The sequence below is a fragment of the Aotus nancymaae genome, unplaced genomic scaffold, assembly GCF_030222135.1.
Source record: "Aotus nancymaae isolate 86718 unplaced genomic scaffold, 86718_ANA_hifiasm-v0.15.2.pri h1tg000040l, whole genome shotgun sequence".
In the NCBI taxonomy this organism is placed as follows: Eukaryota; Metazoa; Chordata; class Mammalia; order Primates; family Aotidae; genus Aotus; species Aotus nancymaae.
Window position 1 is genome coordinate 125,163,437 of NW_026988454.1, and position 26,561 is coordinate 125,189,997.

General features: G+C 49.7%; 1 protein-coding gene across 5 annotated transcripts; it reads left to right on the forward strand.

The window, feature by feature from the left end:
- The first annotated feature begins 8,140 nt into the window (after window positions 1-8,140).
- MTCH1 (mitochondrial carrier 1) lies at window positions 8,141-25,896 on the forward strand. 5 transcript variants are annotated; one of them, XM_012464322.2, is made up of 12 exons: window positions 8,141-8,840; window positions 12,663-12,747; window positions 15,505-15,611; window positions 15,963-16,040; window positions 16,419-16,476; window positions 16,853-16,904; window positions 18,481-18,540; window positions 21,334-21,427; window positions 23,382-23,429; window positions 23,603-23,670; window positions 23,935-24,010; window positions 25,067-25,896. In XM_012464322.2, exons 1-12 carry the CDS (start codon window positions 8,520-8,522, stop codon window positions 25,136-25,138), a joined length of 1,119 nt encoding a protein of 372 aa, XP_012319745.1. In that variant the 5' UTR covers window positions 8,141-8,519; the 3' UTR covers window positions 25,139-25,896. The 5 variants fall into 5 exon arrangements, with proteins under 5 accessions (XP_012319745.1, XP_012319744.1, XP_064217159.1 ...); XM_012464321.2 differs by having other exon boundaries at window positions 8,497-8,840; window positions 21,334-21,478; XM_012464323.3 differs by lacking the exon at window positions 8,141-8,840 and adding an exon at window positions 10,022-10,135 and having other exon boundaries at window positions 21,334-21,478; window positions 25,067-25,359.
- Window positions 25,897-26,561: the final 665 nt, after the last annotated feature.

The following is a 26,561-nucleotide window of genomic DNA, read 5'->3' on the forward strand; positions in this document are numbered from 1 at the left end:
CTTGTCTATTTTGGCTTTTGTTGCCAATGGTTTTGGTGTTTTAGTCATGAAGTTCTTGCCTATGCCTATGTCCTGAATGGCTTTGCCTAGGTTTTCTTCTAGGGTTTTTATGGTATTAGGCCTTATGTTTAAGTCTTTAATCTATCTGGAGTTAATTTTAGTGTAAGGTGTCAGAAAGGGGTCCAGTTTCTGCTTTCTGCACATGGCTAACCAGTTTTTCCAACATCATTTATTAAACAGGGAATCCTTTCCCCATTGCTTTTGTCAGGTTTGTCAGAGATCAGATGGTTGTGGATGTGTGACGTTGCCTCTGAGGCCTCGGTTCTGTTCCATTGGTCTATATCTCTGTTTTGGTACCAGTACCATGCTGTTTTGATTACTGTAGCCTGGTAGGATAGTTTGAAGTCAGGTAGCATGATGCCTCCAGGTTTGTTCTTTTTGCTTGGAATTGACTTGGCTATGACGGGCTCTCTTTTGGTTCCATATGAAGTTTAAAGTGTTTTTTTCCAGTTCTGTGAAGAGGGTCATGGGTAGCTTGATGGCGATAGTGTTGAATCTGTAAATTACTTTGGGTAGTACTGCCATTTTCACAATATTGATTCTTCCTAACCATGAGCATGGAATGTTTTTCCATCTGTTTGTGTCCTCTCTTATTTCCTTGAGTAGTGGTTTGTAGTTCTCCTTGAAGAGGTCCTTTACCTCCTTTGTCAGTTGTATACCTTGGTGTTTTATTCTCTTTGTAGCAATTGTGAATGGCAGTTCATTCTTGATTTGGCTCTCTTTAAATCTGTTATTGGTGTACAGGGATGTTTGTGATTTCTGCACCTTGATTTTGTATCCTGAGACTTTGTTGAAGTTGCTTATCAGTTTCAGGAGATTTTGGACTGAGACAATGGGGTCTTCTAACTATACAATCATGTCGTCTGCAAATAGAGACAATTTGACTTCCTCCTTTCCTAATTGAATACCCTTTATTTCTTTTTCTTGCCTGATTGCTCTGGCTAGAACTTCCAATACTATATTGAATAGGAGTGGTGAGAGAGGGCATCCTTGTCTTTTGCCAGATTGCAAAGGGAATGCTTCCAGTTTTTGCCCATTCAGTATGATATTTGCTGTGGGTTTGTCATAAATAGATTTTATTATTTTGAGATATGTTCAGTCAATACCTATTTTATTGAGAGTTTTTAGCATAAAGGGCTGTTGAATTTTGTTGAAGGCCTTCTCTGCATCTATCGAGATAATCACGTGGTTTTTGTCTCTGGTTCTGTTTATGTGGTGGATTACGTTTATAGACTTGCGTATGTTGAACCAGCTTTGCATCCCTGGGATGAAGCCTACCTGATCATGATGGATAAGCTTTTTGATGTGCTGTTGCAATCGGTTTGCTAGTATTTTATTGAAGATTTTTGCATCTATGTTCATCGTGGATATTGGTCTGAAGTTTTCTTTTTTTGTTGAGTCTCTGCTAGGTTTTGGCATCAGGATGATGTTGGTCTCATAAAATGATTTGGGAAGGATTCCCTCTTTTTGGATTGTTTGGAATAGTTTCAGAAGGAATGGTACCAGCTCCTCTTTGTGTGTCTGGTATAATTTGGCTGTGAACCCATCTGGACCTGGGCTTTTGTTGGTTGGTAGGCTATTAATTACTGCCTCAACTTCAGCCCTTGTTATTGGTCTATTCAGGGTTTCAACTTCTTCCTGGTTTAGGCTTGGGAGGGTGCAAGTGTCCAGGAATTTATCCATTCTTCCAGGTTTACTGGTTTATGTGCATAGAGTTGTTTGTAGGAATCTCTGATGGTAATTTGTACTTCTGTGGAATCGGTGGTGATATCCCCTTTATCATTTTTTTATTGCATATATTTGATTCCTCTCTCTTTTCTTTTTTATTAATCTGGCTAGTGGTCTATTTTGTTAATCTTTTCAAAAAAACAGCTCCTGGATTTATTGATTTTTTTGAAGGGTTTTTTATGTCTCTATCTCCTTCAGTTCTGCTCTTAGTTATTTCTTGTCTTCTGCTACCTTTTGAGTTTTTTTGATCTTGCTCCTCTAGCTCTTTCAATTTTGATGATAGGGTGTCAATTTTAGATCTTTCCTTGCTTCTCAAGTGGGCATTTATTGTTATAAATTTTCCTCTAGACACTGCTTTAAATGTTTCCCAGAGATTCTGGTATGTTGTGTCTTCATTCTCGTTGGTTTCAAAGAACATCTTTATTCCTGCCTTCATTTCATTGTTTATCCAATCGACATTCAAGAGCCAGTTGTTCAGTTTCCATGAAGTTGTGCAGTTCTGAGTTAGTTTCTTAATCCTGAGTTCTAATTTGATTGCACTGTGTTCTGAGAGACTGTTTTTTATGATTTCCGTTCTTTTGCATTTGCTAAGGAGTGATTTACTTCCAATTATGTGGTGAATTTTAGAGTAGGTATGATGTGATGCTGAGAAGAATGTATATACTGTGGATTTGAGGTGGAGAGTTCTGTAAAAGTCTATTAGGTTTGCTTGGTCCAGATCTGAGTTCAAGTCCTGGATATATCCTTGTTAATTTTCTGTCTCATTGATCTGTCTAATATTGGCAGTGGAGTGTTAAAGTCTCCCACTATTATTGTGTGGGAGTCTAAGTCTCTCTATAGGTCATTAAGAACTTGCTTTATGTATCTGGGTGCTCCTGTATTGGGTGCATATATATTTAGGATCATTAGCTCTTCTCGTTGCATTGATCCTTTTACCATTATACAGCGCCCTTGTCTGTTTTGATCTTTGTTGGTTTAAAGTCTATTTTATCAGAGACTAGGATTGCAACTCCTGCTTTTTTTTTTTTTTTTTCTCTCTCCATTGGCTTGGCAAATCTTCCTCTGTCCCTTTATTTTGAGCCTATATGTGTCCTTGCATGTGAAATGGGTTTCCTGGATACAACACACTGATGGTTTTTGACTTTTTATTCAATTTGCCAGTCTGTGTCTTTTGATTGCAGCATTTAGCCCATTTACATTTAAGGTTAACATTGTTATGTGTGAATTTGATCCTGCCATTTTGATGCTAGCTGGTTGTTTTGCCCATTAGTCGATGCAGTTTCTTCATTGTGTTAATGATTTTTACCATTTGGTACATTTTTGGAGTGGCTGGTATTGGTCGTTCCTTTCTATGTTTAGTGCTTCTTTCAGGAGCTCTTGTAAGGCAGGCCTGGTGGTGACGAAATCTCTCAGCAATTGCTTGTTCATAAAGGATTTTATTTCTCTTTCACTTATGAAGCTTACTTTGGCTGGATATGAAATTCTAGGTTGAAAGTTCTTTTCTTTAAGGACGTTGAATATCGACCCCCACTCTCTTCTGGCTTTTAGGGTTCCTGCCGAGAGATCCACTGTAATTTTGTGGGTAACTTGACCTTTCTCTCTGGCTGTCTGTAGCATTTTTTTCCTTCATTTCAACCATGGGGAATCTGACGATTATGTGCCTTGGGGTTGCTCTTCTTGAGGAATATCTTTGCGGTGTTCTCTGTATTTCCTGGACTTGAATATTGGCCTGCCTTGCTAGGTTGGGGAAGTTCTCCTGGATAATATCCTGAAGAGTGTTTTCCAGCTTGGATTCATTCTCTCCATCACATTCAGGTACACCTATGAAACGTAGATTAGGTCTTTTCACATAATCCCATATTTCTTGGAGGCTTTGTTCATTTCTTTTCACTCTTTTTTCTCTAATCTTGCCTTTTCATTTTATTTCATTGAGCTGATCTTCAATCTCTGATATCCTTTCTTCTGCTTGGTTGGTTTGGTTATTGAAACTTGTGTATGCTTTGCAAAGTTCTTGCGTTGTGTTTTTCAGCTCCATTAAGTCACTTATATTCTTCTCTAAGCAGTTTAGTCTCGTTAGCGTTTTGTCAAACCTTTTTTCAAAGTTCTTAGTTTCTTTGCATTGGGTTAGAACATGTTCTTTTAGCTCAGGGAAGTTTGTTATTACCCACCTTCTGAAGCCTGTTTCTTTCAATTCGTCAGACTTATTCTCCATCCAGCTTTGTTCCTTTGCTGGTGATGAGTTGTGATCCCTTGGAGGAGGAGAGGCATTCTGATTTTGGGTGTTTTCATCCTTTTTGCACTGGTTTCTTCCCATCTTTGTGGATTTATCTATCTGTGGTCTTTGTAGTTGGTGACTTTCAGATGGGGTCTCTGAGTGGATGTCCTTTTTGTTGATAATGAAGTTATTTCTTTCTGTTTTTTAGTTTTCCTTCTAACAGTTAGGCCCCTCTGCTGTAGGACTGCTGGAGGTCCACTCTGGACCCTGCTTGCCTGGGGATCACCTGCGGCAGCTGCAGAACATTAAGGGCTGCTGCCAGTTTCTTCTTCTGTCATCTTCGTCCCAGAAGGATACCCACCAGATGTCAGCCTGAGCTCTCCTCTTTTAGGTGACTCTTTGGATATATGGGGTTCAGGGAGATGCTTGAGGAGATAGTCTCTTCCTTATAGGAGCTCAAGTGCTGAGTTGTGAGCTCTGTTGTTCTGTTCAGAGCTGCTGGGCAGGTACGTTGCTGCAGCAGAACTCATAACCCCCTTTTTTCCCAGGTGCTCTGTTCTGGGAAGGTGGGGGTTTTATTTATAAGTTTCTGATGTGCTGCTGCCTTTTTTCAGAGCTGCCCAACCCAGCAAGGAGGTAGCCTAGTCACAGTCTGCCAGCAGAGGCGTTGCTGAGCTGCTGTGGGCTCTGCCCAGCCACTGTGTGAACTTCCTTGCGGTGTTGTTTATAGAGGTATAGTTACAACTGCCTTGGCAATAGTGGTCTGCCTCAGTAATGGCAGACTGCCTCTGTAATGGCGGATTGCCTCTGTAATGGCAGAGTGCCTCAGTAATGGTGGACTGCCTTGGTAATGGCAGACAACCTTCCCCTAGCAGAGCTGGACTGTCCCGGGTCCAGCTGCGCTTGCTGCAAAACTCTCAATCCAGAGCATTTCAGATTGCTGTTCTTTGTGGGAGTGGGTCTCACCGAGCCAGATCACCTGGCTCCCTGTTTTAATCCCCTTTTTTTTAGTTGAATGGGTGGCTCTGTCTCCCAGGAGTTCCAGGTGCCAGTTGAAACGGCTGCCCAGATTTCTGTGAGTTTTTGTGCGGAAACCCGCTGGGCCAGCTGAAACAGCTGTGCTGGAAACTCGTGGTGTTTTTCAGCCTGGGAATCTCCTGGTCTGTGGGCAGTAATAACTCTTTTGGAAATGTGGTGTTCACTCACCCTCTGCGTTGCTCTTGCTGCGAACTGCACTCCAGAGCTGTTCCTATTCAGCCATCTTGGATCCGTTCCCCCTGGAATTGCTTTTTAATGTTGAGCAAAGGACAAAGAAAATGGGATGCCTTTCATGCACCTGGGTGGTACAGGATGATGAGGCAGGACGCAGGTTTATAGAACCCAGAACAAAGAGCAGTTAATTAACTTGTGACATATTTTGTGATGTACTTCAGGTTTGAAAAGTAACATTTGAGAAACACATTTCACAGTTTTGAGTTTATTTGCTTTGTGACCTTGCAGCTGGTTAGCAAGAAAAAAGGGAATTTTTAGATGCCTGGGAATTTTGCTAAGAATGTGGGGAGGATAGATAAAGTTTAATGATTTGCAGGAAGGCAGTTATTTTGCCCTAAACAGAGCTGGGGAGATAGTATATTAAACAGCACACAACACAGTAAGATTTACTTTATTATACAGCAACTACAAATGATAAGGTTTTGTTTTACTATGATTGCTATTTAATTTCCTTCTTTATTCCTATCATGTGCCAGGCATCGAGCCAGGCTTGGGGTTCAACCATGGATAGAATAGTCCTGGCTGTCAAGAGTTTACAGTCTAACATGGGAGACTGACAAGAAAACAGGCAGTCACAGTGCAGTGTGGCCAGCACTGTGAGATGGCATACGCAGAGGGTGGTGGCATCGAAGTTGGGGGCACTACCCCAGCCCAGAGCTAGCCACTTTTTTTTGAGATGGAGTTTCGCTCTTATCATCTAGGCTAGAGTGCAGTGGCACGAACTAGGCTCACTGCAACCTCTGCCTCCTGGGTTCAACTGATTCTTCTGCCTCAGCATCCCATGGCAGGAGTAGCTGGGATTACAGGTGTGCACTACCATGCCCAGCTAATTTTTGTATTTTAATTAAGACGGGGGTTTTGCCACTTTGGCCAGGTTGGTCTCGAACTCCTGACCTCAGGTGATCCGCCTGCCTCGGCCTCCCAAAATGCTGGGATTACAGTTGTGAGCCACTGCACTTGGCCAGAGCTAACTGCTTTATAGCTCTAAAGATTTATTGCCAGATTGCTCAGTAGGAAGATTTTCTTTAATTCAATCATTTCAGTGAGTATACTTTTCATTTCTAGATGTTCTGTTCGGTTCCTTTTCAAATACACCTTTTTTTTCTTTACAATTTTCTATTCTTTTTACTAGTGCTTCCTGTTATCTTTGCCTTCATTTGAAACCTACTTTTTTCCTTTTAATTTTCTTCGAGATGGTTCTATTATCTCAAGTTCCTCCTGTTTTGCCTATTCTCTCTCTTGATGGTATGTTTCTTTGAGTAGCTCGTACATTTTTTATTGTGAGGATTCTTGTTTTCATCCTCTTGGAGTCTCTGTGAGCCCTGGGTTGTAGAAATACAGCTATCGTGCAGTTTTACATTTGCTTCTGCTTGGTACCCTAGGGGTCTAACTGGTTTAGCTAATCTATTTTTCCTTTACTTTCTTTGCTTGGAGAAATTGTTGGATCATTTAGAAACACTTTACTGAGCATGTGCTATATGCATAGCCCTACATTTGGCTGTGGAAGATACAAAACAATGCAAGACAACGCAAAGTTGCTGCCTCACATGGAACCACAGTCTGAAAGCGCCAAATAAGTATAGGCCCAAAGTTAGGTGACCACGTAAGGCAGAGTAAAGGCTCAATGGTGAACAGCCAAGTTCAGAAGGAAAAACAGACAACTGGAGAAAAATAGGGACAAAAAGCGTAGAGAAGGAAAAGGTTCCTATGAGGAACTTTCAGAAGGAAGGTATGAGTAAATCATCCTCCCCTACCCGCACCCCAAACTAAAACCTCTAGCCTCTTCTGGGTAGTTAGTGTGGCACTAGGAACTTGACTTTGAGGTCCTTATTGAGAAAGCTAAATCAGAATATAGGCAAAAGGAAGTCATTTAAGGTGCTCCTGAAGGATGGCGGGAGGTTTGATGAAAGTTGTGTGTGACAGAGAAAAAATAGCAAGTTGAAAGGGCTAGGAGGCTTTGCAAATGATTTCACTAGGACAAGCCTGGGTTAGGGAGGCCAAGGTGAGGGCTTTGAACGTGAAAAGTGCATAGAGTGTTTGTTATCAGGAGTGGCAAGAGGGGAAGTAGCTTTTTAAGGGGTAGGGCAGGAAGGGAGTCAGAAAGGACAGAATGGGAAACCGAGACTAGTAGTAAAAGTGACCAGAAGGCAGGTGTCTGTCTCAAGAAATTTCTCACAATGAACTGGCTACAGGGTAAGCACAGGCAAAGGGACCAGGTCTTCCACTGCTGTGTCCCTGCACTCTAGGATCCATTCAAACAGAAACTTTTTTTGCAAACCCCCCACAACTAGCGGGATTCTGTTGTAGGTGTTATTGCAGGTAGCGCACGTTTACAAATAGGAGCAGAGCACTTGCTGTCCTATCTTCCTTGCGGGGTTCTTGGGAGGATTACACTTGAATCAACACCTGTAAAGCACTTTAAAAAGTGCCCGTCACATAGTTCCTGCAATTTAAGGTCTAGTTGTGATTATTCACTTTTCTTAACTAAGAATCAACTACAGGCACCTAGCAGTGCCTGCGAGTGCTCACACTGAGGGACTCACTAAAACCCTCAGGATCTAGTGAGGGAGACACTCAAATACTTTAGAGCAAAACAAATTTTACAACCACGGGTTCTAAGGAAGGCGTGCGAAGGCTCCGCAGCTGGGGAGGGTGCCCACAGTCGCTGAGGGGACATCTGGATCTGCTCTGGTGGGGAGGGCATTCCTGGCAGAGGGGATAGGAAAGGGGTCGGACAAAGAGGCTGGGACCGCAGAGGGGCTCGGGGCTCCGGGCTCGTCCCGCAGCGGGAGGTTCAGCTTGCGCAAAGTTCCACGCAGGCCGCGGCGACTGGGATCTGGGCCGCAAAGGGGCGGGCCGAGAACTGCGGAGAAAACTCCCGAAGCCGGGGAGGGGGCTTGGAAGCGCCTCAGACCAAACTGGGGACTTCTGGCAACCAGAGGCGCCGAACCCCGCCCCCGCGCGCTCTCGGGCTCCCGGGGGAGCGCCTCGGCCTGCGGTAGCTGCCACAACTCCCGAGCCCGCGGCCCCGGCTGCCCGTCACCATTGACCCCAGGCCGGCAGCCCAGAGTCCTGCCGGGCGCCCAAAAGTCCTGGGGGCCACATCCGGCACGTCCCACCAGCCGCGCCAAGCTCCCGAGCTCCCCCTCGGTCTGGAGTGGTGCGCCCCGGCCCCGCCCCCTGACGCTAGCGAGGGGGCGTGACCTCCATCACGTGACGGGGAGTGACCTCGCCGCCGGGCGCCATGGGGGCTTCGGACCCGGAAGTGGCGCCCTGGGCTCGCGGCGGTGCCGCGGGGATGGCGGGAGCTGGAGCTGGAGCCGGAGCTCGTGGCGGAGCGGCGGCGGGGGTCGAGGCCCGAGCTCGCGATCCACCGCCCGCCCACCGCGCACATCCGCGTCACCCTCGGCCTGCGGCTCAGCCCTCGGCTCGCAGGATGGACGGCGGATCGGGGGGCCTGGGGTCTGGGGACAACGCCCCGACCACTGAGGCTCTTTTCGTGGCACTGGGCGCGGGTGTGACGGCGCTCAGCCATCCGCTGCTCTATGTGAAGCTGCTCATCCAGGTGGGGGACCAGAGGCGCCGTAGGGAGATGGGAGGCCGATGTGAAGGTGACAGGCCAGGATTTGGAGGATTGGGGCGGGGAATCAATGGCGACAGATTTGGGGAGAGGGGCGGGGACGGCGGGTTGGGGGCCGAAGTGGGTGGGAGGGGAGGGAAGCCGTGAGGGAGTTGGGAACGCAGGAGTCACGGGTTTTAGGATGCAGAAAGGAGAGGAAAGGGTTAGAGCCACAGATTTGGGAGAGGGTGCAAGGAACACGCGACTTGGAGGATGCCAAGGAGGGGGCGATGGGCTGGAAAGATGTATTTGGGAGATAAAGGAGTGGGGATGATGGACTTGGGATAGGGAAGGAAACGAATTTGGGGTGAGGGAAGAAACAATTGGGGGAGGGGCGAGAAGTTTGTGTGAAGAGATAGGGAGGAAGGTTGGGGGCCCAGGCAAAGTGTTTACAGAGTGAGGAGCACATATTTGGGGCAGAGGGGAACGGGGGCTCTGCATTTGATAGAGACGGATTTAAAGCGTCTTGGGGTGGGGGCAAAGTGGGTGCCAGGGCCAGAAATTTAGGAGGTAAAGAAGGACATCAGACTGGGGGTGGGCAGCGGGGACGGAGGTCTTGGGTTTCGTGGTGATTTAATTTGGTGGGAGAGTGCAAAGGCAAAGAATTTAGCAGGGGAATGCTATCAGTTTACGGGGATGGGGATTCTGGATTTGATGGCTACGACAGATTTGGTAGGAGGAGGGGACAGGGTGACGCGTATGGGGGGAGGGGAACAGATAGGGCCGGCATTGTGGGAGGGGAGTGGCAGCGATTTGTCTAGAGAGGGGAGCTAGGAGGAGGCTTTTAGGGGGAAGGGATGACGCATTTGGAGGAGAAAATGGAAATCATAGTTGGGATCAGAGATAGGAATCACAGTGCTTGTACCTGGGCGGATGAGGAGAAGGGGCATGCGAGTATTGAAATTGGGCAGAAGGGACAGTGGAGACATAGGTGGCAGGATAGGTAAGGACTTCCAGAAATTGAGATCGAGGTAGGGATGTCTCTGGAACGGAGGAATGCACGGGCACTTGGCAGATATGGTGGTGGCCGGCAATGCGGTACAGATGAAGTGTGCTGCTTGAGAGAAAGAGAGAGTGAGCTGGAATGAAGAGGGTATGGAGGTGTGAGAATTAGGTGGGTGTGGCTGGGATGGGTACAGTTTTGATGAGGGTCATTGGGCCAGAATTTTCCAGTTAAGAAGGGTGGGGGGAGGAAGGTAAAAATGGAAGTGGAGACCCATCCAAGATTTGAGTTGAGGCAGGTGGGTGTCCGATTTTACCATCTTTATAATTGAACTGAGAGAATGCAAAATACAATTGGAATGAGAAGGCCTTGAGAATGAGAGTAATTGAAATCTGGGATCCGAGGAATGGTAATAGATTTGTGGGTGTGACCAAGAATATGACAAAGAATGAGGAGATTCAGTCAGGGGCATCAAGGTGCCTGATTAGACCCTAATTGTGATAGATTTGAAAATTGCTGATGGGGGAGGGCAGAGACCAAGACTGGCATTTGGTTGTGATTTGGGAGTGAGGACTGTCTTACTCACAGGGTTAATTAAAATTGTATGTACAGCAGTTGAACTGGTGGGTCCTTAGAAGTGAGGGTTCTGGAAGCTGATGGAACGAGACTGAGTGAGGGCTAGGATTTTAGGGTGCAGGTGGGAGCGTCTGTGGAGTGAAGGATCCTGGAGCACAGGGGCTCAATGTGAAGGAAACGAAGAGGTGGTTTAATCATTTGGACGATGGCTGATCTGGTTTGAAAGAACTTTGAAATAAGGGTGGTTGGGGAAGGGAATGGGGGAATGAAGGACACCAAAGTGTAAGAAGAACTAGATGGTGGACAGGTAAGGATGGATGAACCCCTTTGAAGCCCCAGAGGTGCCTGTCTGATTTGAACCCAGCCACTGTTGAGTGTAACATATATTAGTGTAAGAACTTCAATGGGTGTTGCTTGGGAATCAGAGTAATATCTTGAAAAAGGCAGATGACTGGGAGTGGGGGTGGCAGGAGTGGAGTGACAGATTCGGAGTTGTCTAGATTGAGTACATAAGAATGCAGGGCCTTAGATCAGGGCATGTGGGTGGCAGGCTTGGGAGTTGGAGATTTTAAGATGACAGACTGTCCCTGCTGGTATCTGACATAGGGCCACTGCATTTGCTGTAGTTAGGACTGAGTTAACAGATTTGAGGATGAAATTGGGTTTAGTGATTTGGGAACAAGTCATCAAAACTTGGAAGATAAGAGGAATGGGGATGAGATATAGCCAGTGTGCCTGTGATAACCCAATAGAAGTTAAGAAAATTGATTCAACAGATTTAGGAGCCACGGGGATATGAGATAACCACACAGATTTAAGGGTGAAATTGGGATCAGTGGGAATCCCAAATTGTAGTGACTAAACTGGGTAAGGCCAGGAAGAGAGCAGTGGCGGTGACTTGGAGTGGAGGTATAAAGGAATGCCACCTGTGTTTAAGAGAACAAAGATAAAGACAAAACTTAGCTCAGAACCTTGGAACTTTTAACCCAGAAGAGAAAGGTCTAGAAGGGAAGGACTTGCTGCCTGCATCAGCTGACCCACCCCTTTCCTCCTTTGGCTCCACTGGATCAAAATGTTTTTCTTCTAAAGACAGTCCCCATCATGGAGATTTTCAGTTTACAATCATTAATTTGTTAGTCCTCTCAGAATCACATTCACAGGAGATGGCCTGAGCTCTCAAAAGCACTTGCTTGATAAAGGCAAAAGGGGACAGGAAGTTGATCCCAAAAAGCGCTGGAAGCATACCTTATCCGGTTTCTGAGGTAGAGCTTTTTAACCTGCCACCGCCTCCCACAGCTGCAGGCCAAATCCTCTTCTGCGTCTCAGAGGAATCTCTCTGGTCCATGGGACTGGCCGGTCTGCTTAGAGGGCACAGGGCCTGTATCCTGATCCCTGCCAAGGGAGGAAGGGGCCTTCTCTCTCCCCACCTAGGTGCTGGTTTCCTTGACATCTTGCCTCCTGCCTGGCAGCAGGGGCTCTCACCCCTTGACAGAGACTTCCTGCTCCTCACGTGGATATGGATGGTCCTTCACCCATCTAAGAGTTTAATAAATATTTCAGATATGCAAAGCATCTGTACAGCGAGAACTATCAAAGCCATACAGAAATGAGCAGGTCATTTTGTCACAGGGATGTAGGGTGATTGAGATGAGAACGCAGCAGAGGGTATATCTGAGAAGCAGCTGGAATTTGAGGAAACAGTTTGCTAAGCCTCGGAATGGGAGGAATAGATGTGGAGGTGTCTGCAGTATATTTGTTAAGAAATTTGAGTTTGGGGTGCACTTTGGAATGGATGACTTAATGGCTGACCTGTCTGAAGCTTGCGTATGATGTTTTCTTATTGCCACATTTGGAATTGAGGTTGGAATGAAGTTTTTCATCTGGAGATGAGAATAACTGAGATTTATTCTGAGATGAGAGTGGGGTTTGAAGGACATACAAATGGGATTTCTCTGCTGGGAATACCTGGGATTTGAATGTAAGAATGTTGGGGTGTGGGTGTGACTTGGATTGTGGTTGGGGTAGTATCTGGGACCAGGCATTTCTGTTCATTGGGAGATTACGTGCTGCCGGTGGTTAGAGACACTGATGAGCTTTCTGGCATGTTTTGATGGGGAAAACAGGAACAGGAACCACATTAGAATTTGTGGGAGAAGAGTTAGGCAAAGTGGACAGGAGGCTGAGAAGAGGTGGTGAGGCTGAATCACCAGTAGACTCTGATAGTCCCTTTGTCTTTGTTAATTCTGAAGGTGGGTCATGAGCCGATGCCCCCCACCCTTGGGACCAATGTGCTGGGGAGGAAGGTCCTCTATCTGCCGAGCTTCTTCACCTACGGTGAGTGTGCCTCCCGAGCAGGAAAACCCACACCAACAGAAAAGAGGCCTCAAGTGGGGAGAAGCTACCACGCAGCATGGCACAAGGAGTTCAGCTGGCACGGGGAGGGGATCTAAGCATGGCCAGAGAGGGCATGGTGTCGAGGTGGGAGCAGGTGAACCACACAGCTTTGGTCCAGCTCCTCTGCCTGTAGCTGCCAGCTGCCAGCCTAGACAGCAGGAGGGGACAGACACGGATGCCTGAGAGAGGGACCAGTCCAGGACCCCGGTCCCTGTTATCTCTGCTGCCCTGAACAGGTGTGGGGGTGATTTCCTTTTGCCTTGTGAGCAGGCTGGCCCTGGTACTCCAGGAGGAGGCCTGTGGGGCTTCTCCTGAGTTCTTTTCTTTCATCCCACCTGGGTGTCTTGTTTCCTCTGCATTCCACAGGCAGCGTGGTGCTCACTCACTCTGGTGTCTCCATCTGTTGGTTACAGAATGGTGTGCAGTGAATTGCAGCTTCACTTCTGTGGGCTGTGTGAGCTTGGGAGGGCCACTTACCTACTCTGGCCCGGCTGCACACCTTGTCTGCAAAGTAAGGTCAGCTTATCCTTCCCAGGCCTTCCTGTAAGCTCCCAAGAAGCTTCCTGTCTGTCACCAAGAAGCCCACCTTGCTGCCTCTGCTGCCCGGCTCACAGGTGCCAGCTGGCCAGGGCCTTCTCATGTTCACCCTCACTGTCCCTTTCCCGGTCCCCACCCTTGTCAGACGATCGTGATGAGGGCCTTCTTTAAATGTGCCTTTTCTCTCCGGGTTCACAGCCGGAGTTCCATTCCAGGCGAATCCTCTCAAGTTCCCTGCACCTCTGCTCTTACCTGTTTGGTTGTCTAGAATGTTCTCCGGAATCTTTGTTTCTGCTGAGTAACTCGGGGCTTGGCCTCTGTGTTACCTTTTCCACTTCATGCTGTTAGCAGAATTGGGTGTCATATTTCTCTTCCAGTTTTGTCCCTGTGTTGTTGAGTGCAGAGTCTAGGGCCAGGCAGAATGTGTCATCTTGTGAAGAAATGTGTTTGTGTTGTTTTTTACTTAAAAATTGTGAATGTAGTGGAGGGGGAATGACAGAAGTAGGAAGGCCCCCGACCACTGCGTAGTGAAGAGGTATACAGAGGTCAGGCAGCCGGGGCGGAGAGCTGCGGCCCTGCATGGGGCTTCCTCTGGATCTGGTAGCATGTGCTGTGCCCTGAGAGGCAAGGTTAGAGCCCAGTCATCTCTATTCATGTGACACAGCCATTCCCAAAAGGACTTAGAGCGGAGGGAACTTGACCCCCATCTTTCTGCCTCTTGTAAGGATGAGCAGAGTTCTGAGGTGTGCCCCAGCCTTGTTTATATAAATGGAGCTTCAGTCTAGGTGTGAGCAGGTGTTCACTGGGCATCCAGACACCAGACCTGCTCTGGAGTCAGCGAGGGGCCGCCATCTGGCTCTCTGGTACAGGGTGGACAGCGTCTCCTCCTCTACATATCTTGGCTGAAAGTACCGCAGCTGTCGTGACATTCTCTGGTGGAGAAGAAGGAACTTCCCAGAGGGTTTCCGGAACTGCGGAAAAACCCGGAATGAGGGAGGCCCTGGCCAGCCCGAGGCCTTGGGCACAGAGGCCCCTGCAGGCATTTCAGCACGCCTTCCTCCTCTCTCACTTCTTCCTCAGTCTTCTCAGAAATGGGGAGAAATGGAGGTCCTTATTCCTTTGTTTTCACTGGTGGGCAGATCCGATGGAAGAGGGTGGATCACATGCAGAGGTCCTGAGGTGCCCTCTCCTCACTAGGATCCACCCTCCCCCAAGGCAAGTTTTCCTTCCGCCTGTTCACTCTGAAGTAGGGCTCCTTGCCAAGTCACCCAGCATCCCCTTTCTCCTCCTCCTCTCTTTCCAGCCCACCCCCATCTCAGGAAATCACATGAACAGGTAACAGGTGTTCTCAGCCTCGTGAAAAACCCATGCTAGCTGTGACGTTGAATTGCTGGGCTGGCAGACATCCGCGGAGGAGCAAAAGGCATATTTGCTTCTTCCTGCCTCTGTGCGGTGCCAGAGAGCTAAAGTCATGGGTCTAAAAGGGAGAGCATGCTGTCTGAGAGAATGTTCTGCTCACTTCCAGATGCACAGGTTTATAAAAATACCCACCCTTCCATTTAAAACATGTTCAAAATGTTGATAGAAAACAATGAAACATCATGAAAGGTATCGTTAGAGCAATAGACCCTAGTGAAGAAAACACTAACTCACACGAGTGGGGCCTAGTGTCCCTCACATTTAAGTTTATTCTGTGGAATGGTTCATTGGTGCTTCTGTTTCAGTTACTTCTCTATAGACTTGTTTCTCCCTTGACTAATCAATGCCAAAGGTGCCAGGTGGCACCCTGGGTATAGCACGGTAGCAGGGTGGAGACTGTCTCCTGGGAGCCCTTCCATTGCCTTTTTCCTCCTTTAGGTTGCAAACTTCATCATTCCCTGTGGGTACTTTCTCTGTCTTTCCTATTTTCTTTTCCGCAAGAAAAACTTAATTTTTAACAAACAGAATTGTTTTCTGTGTTGCAGCATTTAAGTTGCTGAGAAATCACAGCTGAGTTTGTCAAGTAGAGTTTTTAAAGCAAAAAAAAAAGCAAGAAAAGGTATGAACCTATAGTCAGCAGTTACCTGAAGGACAAGCTGAGCCTGATCTGGGTGTGTGTGACCCAGGAGTGGGTGGCCCTGAACTGGGTGTGACTCCTCTACTGCCTCTGTTTTCTTACAGCCAAGTACATTGTGCAAGTGGATGGTAAGATAGGGCTGTTCCGAGGCCTGAGCCCCCGGCTGATGTCCAACGCCCTCTCCACCGTGACCCGGGGTAGCATGAAGAAGGTGAGCCGGCGCAAAGCCAGGAACAGTGGCCCAGGGTTTCCTCATGCTCCCAGCCACCCCTGCAGCAGCCAGTTACCCTGGTCCTGCCTCCTTCCCAGACCGTTGGGGGCTTCACTCCAGCCCCGTGGGAGAGCTCCCACGCCATAGTTCTGCTTTCCCACAGCTGCGACACCAGATAGTAGCTTTCTTTTTCCCCGAGGCTCCTGACCTGGAGGTTACCTGAGGTGGGCCCAGCCAGTAGACACTGCAGAGGAAATGCTTGGAGCTGGTTCCTGCCGCCCGAGTCCCTGAAGAGTTCCCTGGAAGCGGCGTCGCTGAACTTGCTTCTTGGCCCCTCTCTGTTTGTTTCAGGTTTTCCCTCCAGATGAGATCGAGCAGGTTTCCAACAAGGATGACATGAAGACTTCCCTGAAGAAAGTTGTGAAGGAGGTGGGTATGGAGAGGCGGAGAGGGAGAGGCACATGGAGGGGAGCCTGATGGTTTCTCACCCCCGAGTTGGGCGGGTCATTGACGAGTCACTGAGTTGAGTTGTGTTCTCATGCATGCACGGGTGAGGTGGTGTGGGAAGGAGCCCTGGCCTGGATGCACGGGGAGGCCCGGAAAGCCTTCTCAGCCATTGTTGGGCCTAGCCTGGGACCGGGCAGCACTCCTGGGTGGGGAAATGGCAAGGTGGAGCCATCCTTGGCAGACTGACCCCATGTGCAGTCCATGGGACAGGCTTCTCCCTCGTAAGCACTTGTAGCTCCCCTCGAGGGCCAGTTCCAGAGGGTGGAGGGTGGCGAGTCTCCACCCCATGCTCTCTTCCAGACCTCCTATGAGATGATGATGCAGTGCGTGTCCCGCATGTTGGCCCACCCCCTGCATGGTAAGCTGCCCACCTTCCCATGAGACAGTATCTCAGCCGGGGTGGGGGCATGGGGTGAGGGGTACCTCCTTGTGGACTGGAAATAGACAGTCGTAGACCAGTTGGGAAGTGGTAGTGCGGTGGGGGTATTCTACTGGAACCCACCCCGCTGAGGAGAGGTTGGAATTCTTTCCAAAGAGAGGTGGAGCTCTTCCCAGGCAGAAGAAATGGGACCCTGCGGTCATGGCCTGTGACAGGGAATCCCAGCGACCCTCTTCCTCTCCTCCTCTCTCAATAGGCACATTGTTCAGTGGCCACTCTGCACCTGGCACCGGTGGCTGGGGTGTCATGAGGTTTGGCCCACTACGTCACCTGTGTGTGTTTTCTTTTTCCTCAGTCATCTCAATGCGTTGCATGGTCCAGTTTGTGGGACGGGAGGCCAAGTACAGGTGGGTAACTCTTGGGACTGGCGGAGTGGCCCTGTTACCCTCTCAGAGTCCGCCAGGGCAGACCGTGCTGGGGTTGGTTGCTGCCCCTTTTCTGCCCTAGTCCCGTGTGAGCTCAGCCTGCTGCCTGGCTTCTGAGGAATGCAGCAGTGGCTTCCATAGTCTGTCCAGGGGAGTTTTCTCTTTCCTGTCTCTTATCAAGGGCAGCCCTAGATGAGCCTAGATGCCTTTGCATTGGGGTGAGTGGGATTGGAGTCAGCTTGGATTAGGATTTCTGGCACCAGAGCTGATTCTAGCACTTAGGGCTGAGCTGAGGTCTCCTCCTGGACCCCCAAGGTAATGCTCTAATGATTTTTCCAGCCGGTAACTCTTTTTATTCTCTATGAAGAATAAAAAGAGTTTTTTTCCAGCCGGTAACTCTTTTTATTCTCTATGAAGAATAAAAAGAGTTTTTTATTCTCATCTACCCCATGGGCTTGGGGCTCATCCCTTTAGTTGTATACCAGACCCTCACCTAGATCTGCATGCAGCCCTGGGCAGGTGCCAGTGCCATATGTGTTGACACAGAGGCATGTGGCAGAAGGACACATCTGGGTTGCCCTTTCTCTCTAAGATTCTCATTTCCTGGGGTCAGTGTTTTTGGCAGCTGTCCTGTGAGGCCACCACCCCAGGAAGCTCGGCTGCCATGGTGCCTCACTGGGGTCATTAGTGGGAAATTGGCCCATTCCCCTAGACTGGAGTATGAGGTTGGTAGTTGGAACCAGGAGGGTATAATCTGGCTGTTGTGAATGGTGGGGCTGGGGCTGGCCGGGCTAGGATGACCTGGGACCAGGGCTACCCAGGGCTTTGCCTTCCACTGGCTTCCTCTGTTAGGTTGCCCCTTCCCCCTGGGCTCTGCACAGCCTCCATTTAGGACAAGCCAGTTGACGTGTCCAGCCACAGGTCACCAAGGTTGTTATTGAGCTTCCTTGGCACTTCACACCTAAGACCCCACAGCCTGTCCTCTCATCTCTAACAGGTGCAGTGGCCAGGCATGAGTCCCCGGCTCCCTGCTGGGGAGTGCCAGATGTCTCCTCCTAGGCTGGTTCCAGTGCCTCCTCCTGTAGGGCCCTGTATTCCTTCCCTGCCCTTGGGGAAAGTGATTCTCTCTGCTCTCATCACCCCCTCCTATTCTTACTGTCTTGGGCGGGCCTGCGGGCTCCTCTGCTGGAGGGTTGTTTAACCAGAGATAAGTGTGAGGGCCAGGTAAGAGGGGCCTGCCACCTCTGCAGCAGTGGCCCACGTTAGGAGACGCATTCCTAAACTCCCGTCTCACAGAAAACGCAGTAGAGCACTGCTAGTGGGCTGCCCCTGGGGGAGGTTGGGCTTCTTCAGCCTCCGTGAACTGTGTCAACTCCTCCTCACCCCGAACAAGCACTCTCTGTGCCTTTCTACTTGGTTCCTCCTGGTAATAGTCCTCCCCATCCCCGCCAGGACCTGCTGGATCTGAGCAGAGTTGGTGGGCTCAGCCCCACACCAAGGGCTGGGCTTCTGGTAGGTGGCTGCATGACCCGGTGTCTCTGTCTTGCCTTTTTCACAGTGGTGTGCTGAGCTCCATTGGGAAGATTTTCAAAGAGGAAGGGCTGCTGGGATTCTTTGTGTACGTGAGTTTATACACCCCATAACTGGCCATGGGCATGGCTCTACTAACAGGTGTGTCCTCAACCTCTCAGACCACAGCTACTGGCCTGGGATGAACCACATAGCCCTGCCGTAGCCTGCGGGCTGCACTGGCTCTCTAGAGCTCTGTAGCGCGTCCAAGCTGCTTAGCCCTTTTCAGGCCGTGGCTCACGTCAAAGTGGAACCGTGTGTCTAGCACACGGGGGAGATGAACCGACCAGCCCTGCTGGGCCTCCTCCTGCAGTGGGTGTGGCGCTGGTCTTCATGAGCTAGGTCACTGCATAGTCCTTGGCCCCACTGCTAAAACATGACTGAAAATCTTGATTGGACTGAGGGTGGAGCTCTGGAAGCTCACAGGCTGACTACAGCCAATGGATTCTGTTTGACATTGCTTTTCTGACAAATTAGTTGTTAACATTTCAGATATTTTGCACAAAAATCCACATTTCTGGCATCTCTTGAAAAGTCAGAAAATCTTGTCCTGCTGGGTGGTTCCTTCTGTAGAGCAGCCATCGGGCGGGGCCCAGGACCTGCTCCTTTGGCAGGACACCTGGTCTCTGCGGGCCACAGACACCCTGCACTTCACTTCAGCTTACTTCACCTCTCAAGAAAACACATACTGAAAAGACTGTGATCAGAAAGAATAAAGCACAGACAGGACCCAGAAGCCAGGCTTGATGAGTTGTTTTTTGATTTGCCTTTTTAAGGTCTAGGCAGTGATGTACCTGGTGATAGGTACATGACAAATACTAGATACTAGGCTCCATATTATTAAAAAGAAGTCTTTTATATCATGGTTTTCCAGTTTGCCAGATATTTTTTATTTATGGCCCCTCGTTTAACCAAGAAATGACTGTTTGTAGGTATGTCTGCATGTACGTGTATATAATATGTAAATATACGGTTCTCAACAGGAGGTGAATTTGCTCCCGAGGGAACACTGGCAGTGTCTGTAGACATCTTTTGTTTGTCACAACTGGCATCTAGTGGGTAGGGCCAGAGATGCCACCAAACATCCTACAGTACACAGGACAGCCCCACAACAAAGGCTTATTCATTCAGCCAGGCGTCGTGGCTTGCATCTGTGATCCCACTTACTCAGGATTAGCGTCAGTGGTTTCTGCAGCTGTCAGGAGGCCGAGGCGGGAGGATTAGTTGAGGCCAGGAGTTCAAGACCAGCCTGAGCAACATAGTGAGCCTTCTGTCTCTGCAAAAATGTTTTTAAAAATTAGCTGGGTGTGATGGCACGCACCTGTAGTCCTAGCTCCCCAGGAGGCTGAGGTGGGAGGATGGCTTGAGCCCAGGAGACTGCAGTGAGTGATGATTGCACCACAGCACTCCAGCCTGGGTGACAGACTGACACCCTGCCTCTTGGGGGAAGAAAAAAAATTCTTCAGCCCAAAATGTCTATAGTGCCAAGCTTGCTAAACTCTGATTTATATTCATACACACACACACGTATGTATAAGTATTTATACACACATATATTTGCACATGTACCTGGTAACAAATCAACGTTTGTTACATACCTATCAGCATGGATGTCACTGCCTAGACCTTAAGGCAAATAAAAAATCAACTCAGCGTGGCTTCTGGGTTCTGTCTGTGCGTTATTCTTTCTGAACGTAGTCTTTTCAGTACGCGCTTTCTTTATAGGTGAAGTAAGTTGGATGTGAGGTGACGAAGTGCGGGGCGTCTGGAGCCCTCGGAGACCATGTACCCTGTCAAAGGAGCAGCCACTGGGCCCCGGCTGATGGCTGCCCTGCAGAAACAGCCACCCATCTTAAAACACTGCACATCACCACCTCTGGCATTTCTCACACCGTGTAGTTCTCTTCTGGTGTGTGAATAGGATTCCCACATAACAGATGCCTACTCTTAGGGTTCTTTTTCCCCATGTGATTTTGGGACAGGTGATACGCAGACCTGTTACAGTGCATAGAAAGCATCAAAGGCTATATATATAGCACGTAGTCAATCTGAGCACAGGCAGGGATGACAAGATTAGAAATTGCATTCACAGAGGTTCATTTTATTAATATTCCTCATAGATGTATTACATACACACTTTTGAGTTTTTCAAATATTTTATAGTAAGATTTTTTATTTTAAATTCAAAAACAATAATTCTGCTTCTCCTCCCAGGAGACAGCCGTCCATCTCCTGGGGACCCTCCTGGACACTCCGTACCTAAACAAGCAAACACATTTAGAAACACAAGAGGCACGTGGGACCCACTGACCTCAAACTGGCCCTTTGTCCTCAGCGCTGCGTCTTGGGAACCTTCCTTAGCAGTTTGTAGAGCTGTTAATCCTATAAAGGCCATCATTTAAAAAGTTAGCCCTCCTTGTAAATGCTTGCATATAATCTTTTTGATAGAATATTTTCAGGGGTGAAGAGAACAGATGCATTGAGCAGTGTGTTTTCTGAGAGTTGGTTAGGTAAAGAGGCCAGAAGAAAATTACAACACGTAGGCACTCATAACCTGCATTTGAAAATTCCAGATTTGGCAGTATTCACATCTAAAACTGCTTGAGACCCTTAACTAATTTTTGGCATCCAAAGCGGCATGTAACACCTCCCCATGGGAAAAGGAGCACTACCTTCCCAGTGTGCATAACTGCTGGCCCCTGCAGGCTTCCTTTCTGAGGCTATGCCATTGGATATGCTGAGATTTTGAGCTTGGAACATCCCTGCCTGTTTCCTGGATGTGGAGTCCCCAGGAACTGTTCCTCTCCCTCTCCTGCTCATCTCTGCTTACCTTGTTTTTTAGTGGATTAATCCCTCACCTCCTGGGCGATGTGGTTTTCTTGTGGGGCTGTAACCTGCTGGCCCACTTCATCAATGCCTACTTGGTGGATGACAGCGTGAGTGACACCCCAGGGGGGCTGGGAAACGACCAGAATCCAGGTTCCCAGGTTGGTTGGAACAAGGACTTGTCCTTCTTTCCGTGTACTGCTGATGCCCAGGGTCTGGGGCAGACTCGAGGATTCTGGGATTCTGAGCATCAGGCCCGGAGGGCGAGAGAGGACCTCTCATTGCCCTGGAGTCAGCTTTGTCTAAGGGGAGAATGGCCTGGAGAGGCAAGATTCCAGATTATTATCCAGACCTAGGAGGAATTAACGGAATGCTTGTCCCTGGGAAGCCTTAAAAGCAGACCCCAGCTTATTATTTAAGGCTGCTCTGAGGCAGTGACCCAGCTAGGGCTCAGGAAGCCAGGAGATAGACCAGCCAATAGTGATCACCCTTTGACCTTTGCGTCATGTCTTTTGCTTTTCAAAACCCTTTTGTGAACACTGTGGCCTTTGATCTGATGGCGTCCTAGTTGTGAAGAGAACAGGGCAGGTATAATGTTCTTTACCAATACAGAAATTGAGACCCAGAGATCACCAATTCTGGAGAGACTCTGGGCTCTCCACAGTCACTCAGCTGGAACTGACAGGGCTGGAATTAGGTCCCTGGCCAGGCCAAGAGTAGGGTGCATTCCTCTGAGTTTTTTCAGATCTGCTAGGATGTATGCAGTCCAGGCTCACCTCCTATTTTGTTAGCTATGGTCTACACAGCGTAGTACACGTAGACCTCTCAGCAGGTCAGGTCAAACATAGGAAGGCCTGGTCCTTCTACACGGCACTTGAAGAAGGCCGTCCAGGTGCCTGAGGGGTTGACTGGTTCTGCCTGAACCGAGATAAGAGGTAGGGAGCAGCAGTGGCTGGGGATTGTGGTATCCAGACATTCTCACAGTGGGGATTGCCACGCCCAGGAGGCTAGAGGAGGGCCTGGGGACCTGTCTGCCAGAATCACCTGGGCGGGAAGTGGGTCATGTTCCATGTGTGTGTGTGTCTGGCACATGTTGTTCTGTGTGGTGAGGAGTCCCCATTCCAGATGGGAGCCTCTGCTTGCAGGGAGACTGGTTACTTGACCTGGGCAGGTGAGTCTTAACTGGCCTTTCAATGTCAGCAAATTTAAAGTGGCTTCGTAGAGACCCACCCCGTCTGCAATCGCAGTGGCACAAACCTGCAGTCCTGCCCCTTCTCGGGGGCCTTGTGGGGGGATGAGCTGCTGCTGTCACATACAGAGCCAGGGTGTCGGGGGACAGGGATTACACAGCTCAGTGGTTCCTGGTCTAGGTGGGCAGCTGTCTGACCAGAGGCTGCTGTGCTTACATTAGCAACAACAGTCAACAGATTGTTGAAAGTGTTTTTTGAGTGCTTTTCTGTGTGTGGCTCAAAGGCTGAGATGAGGCTGCCAGACTTGTCAAAGCCACTCAGGCAAACATCTGAGCAAATCTCTGCCAAGGCCCCAGGGCATCGATCTGGTGGGATGGCCGCTCCACAAGAAGCTGAGGGTGAGGAAGTCCCCTTTCCTCACTAGGAGCTGTTTGCTTCAGCAAAGCAGAATTTGAGGAGTTGGGGTCTGAAGCAGGAAAAGCTTGCTGAGGTGGAGGTGGCAGTAAGCCTGGAGTTGCCCTCGCCTCACCCCATGGGCCAGGATTCATCTCTGGGTGTCAGAGTGCATGTCTGTCTTAACACCAACTGTGTGCCAAGCCCTGGATATTGATCAGGCAGGTCCAGGCTCAGCCCTTGAGGCTCACAGTCCAGTGGGGTTGCACAGGCAGCGGCAGCTGATCCACTTACCTGGTCTCCTTCTCGGGACTCCCTTCAGTCCACTTACCCCGCTTCCGGCCCCGGGCCGGACAGGAATGGTGGCATGTGTGGTGTGCTTGTGAGGAGCTGAGCGCAGAGGGTGGGGTGAAGGCATGTGAGCTGCAGTCTGCGTCCTGAGGTGCCTGTGGCAAACCGCTCTTCCTTTCTGTCTCCTCAGTTCAGCCAGGCCCTGGCTATCCGGAGCTATACCAAGTTCGTGATGGGGGTAAGTCGAGCCAGCTGCTCTTCCTTCCCACTGCCTTGTGGACCCAAGTAGGGCCTAGGAAGCCAACCCTGGTAATGGCTAGAGGCAGGTCTTGACACAGGGTGTTAGGGTGGCGTGTCCCTGCTTCCCGGGCCAGGGTGGGCCACTGGCACTCAGGCCTCTCTGGGTTTCAGATCGCAGTGAGCATGCTGACCTACCCCTTCCTGCTAGTCGGCGACCTCATGGCTGTGAACAACTGCGGGTAGGTGTGCGCCCCCCTACTTGCCACTCTACCAAGGCTGTGGGGTGGGGGAGACCTTCCAGCACTGCCCCCTCCCACCTGTGTGTAGGCTCGGCCTGCCAGGCACCCTGACTTCCGCTGGGACTTCCCAGCACCCTGTGGGGTGAACTGTGGTGTCAGGGTGCGGACGGGTGGCAGCTCGAAGTCATTCCTTCTTGAAGCGCCTTTCCCGTGGCTGGCTGTCTTCCCACTGTTCTCTGCATCTACACTCTCCTTCCCGGGCAGGCTGCAGGCTGGGCTCCCACCTTACTCCCCGGTGTTCAAATCCTGGATTCACTGCTGGAAGTACCTGAGTGTGCAGGTGAGCAAGCACTGGACGGAGGAGGCCCTTCCTGTTCTTTGCCACATCCTTCAGCTGAAATGGTTTTGTGGATGCTTCATGGCATGGAAAGATATGTGGTTTCATGGAATCTAATGCTGTGAGGGGACACTTGGTATATATAAGGCATTTAAATTAAATTTTCATCTTACCTAATTTCAGAAAGGATTTGAGGTCGGCTAAATGTGGATTTATTTTAAGATTATACATCAGACAAGACCTTTTCTTCTTTGAGTCTTCAAGACTCTTAGGATAAGAATAAGGGAACTCTGGCCCAGGTCGCAGGTGGGAAAGCCCAGGAACTGCTTATCCGTCAAGTAACATGGGTTGAAAATTCGAGGTCTGCGACCAGTTCAGCTGAGTTCCTGGGTTGTTAGGGTGGCTGGCATTGGAGACCGACTCCTCCCTCCTACAGGACATTCGTGGGCCCAGGAGAGCCTGTGGGTGGAGCTGGGCCACGTGAGGACCTGGCAGCAGTACCAGCCTTGGGTTCTCGTGTTCTGTGCTGAAGGCACCTCTCCCTGGCTGGAGCTCTTGGGCCCAGCAGTCAAGGGTCCAGGCTCTGGCCAAGGGCAGAACCTTTCCTTTTCCTGGCCTTGGTTTGCCTCGCAGTGAAATGGGGCAATAGCCTGGAGGGAGCTGAGTGCTGACTGGCCTCAAGGCTGAGAAGAGGAAGATGGGAGGGAAGCAGGGAGGAGAGCCACAGTTCTTCCCAGTGACCCTGGTCAGTGTGTGTCGCATCCTCCCCATGGGCATTGAAAGAGACCACTTGGGCTCTGAAGCAAGGGGGGCAATGAGCCTCCTCCCTAGGGCTCTCCTACTGGGTAGCCCCAAAGACACCCCTGGGCAGGAAGTGAACCACTCCCTCCTGCTTCAGCACAGGTAGATTCTGCCCTCCAGGGATACAGGCCCAGGCCCTCCACCCCTGAGCCTGGGTCTTCGAGCTCCTGGACCCTTCTTTGCCTGACACTGGCCTTCCTCTAGGAGGGATGGGGAACCGTGGCCTCCTCACTCACCCTACTTTTCCTTCTGGTCCAGGGCCAGCTCTTCCGAGGCTCCAGCCTGCTTTTCCGCCGGGTGTCATCAGGATCATGCTTTGCCCTGGAGTAACCTGATCATCTAAAAAACACTGTCTCAACCTGGCCACGGTGGGTGAGGCCTGACCATCTTAGGACACCTGCAAGACGACTCCAACCCAGCAACAACCAGATGTGCTCCAGCCCAGTCGGGCTTCAGTTTCCATATTTGCCATGTGTCTGTCCAGATGTGGGGTTGGGCGGGGGTGGGGCTGCACCCAGTGGATTGGGTCACCTGCCAGACCTGGGGAAGGTGGGGCAAGGTGGGGAGTTGGCAGACTCCCCATACCTCCCAGATTTGCTGAGTCTGTCTTATGCAGAGGGCCAGAGAATGGCTTGTAGGGGCCCAGGTTGGATGGGGAAAGGCTAATGGGGTCAGACCCCACCCCGTCTACCCCTCCAGTCAGCCCAGCGCCCATCTTGCAGCTCAGCTGGGAGCATCATTCTGCTGCTTTGTAAATAGGGCGGATCCCCTGGCACATGGCCACCATCATGTCTAGGCCTATGCTAGGACACGAATGCCAGGCTCTGCCTGCGTTTTTCTCAACACTAATGATAGGAGGGCAGCACCTGCCTCTGAATGGGAAATCATGTGACTACTCAGAATGTGTCCTCCTCATCTAATGCTCATCTATTGAATGGTGATGCCTTGCGCACAGGATCTGGTTACCTGTGCAGTTGTGAATACCCAGAGGTTGGGCAGATCAGTGTCTCTAGTCCTATCCAGTTTTAAAGTTCATAGTGAGATCTGACCCCATCTCCCACAAATAAATGTATTGGTGGTGATTTGGAGTTTTGTGGGTAGTCTCTTATTTTTGTAAGCTTAAAAATCTACCTGTAGAGTCTGTCTGAGTCCTTCCTGTTGGTGGGAGAAGGGGCTGCCAGGTTGGAGATGTAGGTGCCAGAGCTTGTAGCTCAGTCTCCGGGGAGACACTGGGTGATGAGGCTGGGGTGCCAGTTTCCACAGCAGCAACAAGAGCGCAGGTCTGTTGCCAGAGATGGGCCTTCCAGAGTGTTCCACACACACCCCTGACCATCACGTCAGGATGATATATCTTCAAGTTTTACAAAGAGTTGCTTGGTGTGGTGGCCATGGTTATGTCAGAACGGGCAGACCTCCCTTCCAATGAATGGTTTTTGCCCAGCACTGGGGTGTATAAGCAGACAAAGCTTAGAAACGTTTTGAGGCCCAGCTGGGTTCCCCTGCCCTTGCTCGAGGTGACCTGGCTTATGAGAGTTGAGGTCTGGTGGCTTTGGTCATATTTCCCTCAGGTAGGGGCTGAGTCCCTGCCGCCAAAGGGAAGACCGCTAGGCTGCTCATGCACAACTGGGTGTTCCCAGTGGCCTAGTAACAGTGGACTCGGGCAGTTTCACTTCACAGGTTTCCCAGGAACGCAGAAGTGTACCTGTGTGGGTGTTATGTAAATGTACCCTGGTTGAGGCCACTAAGGTCTCCT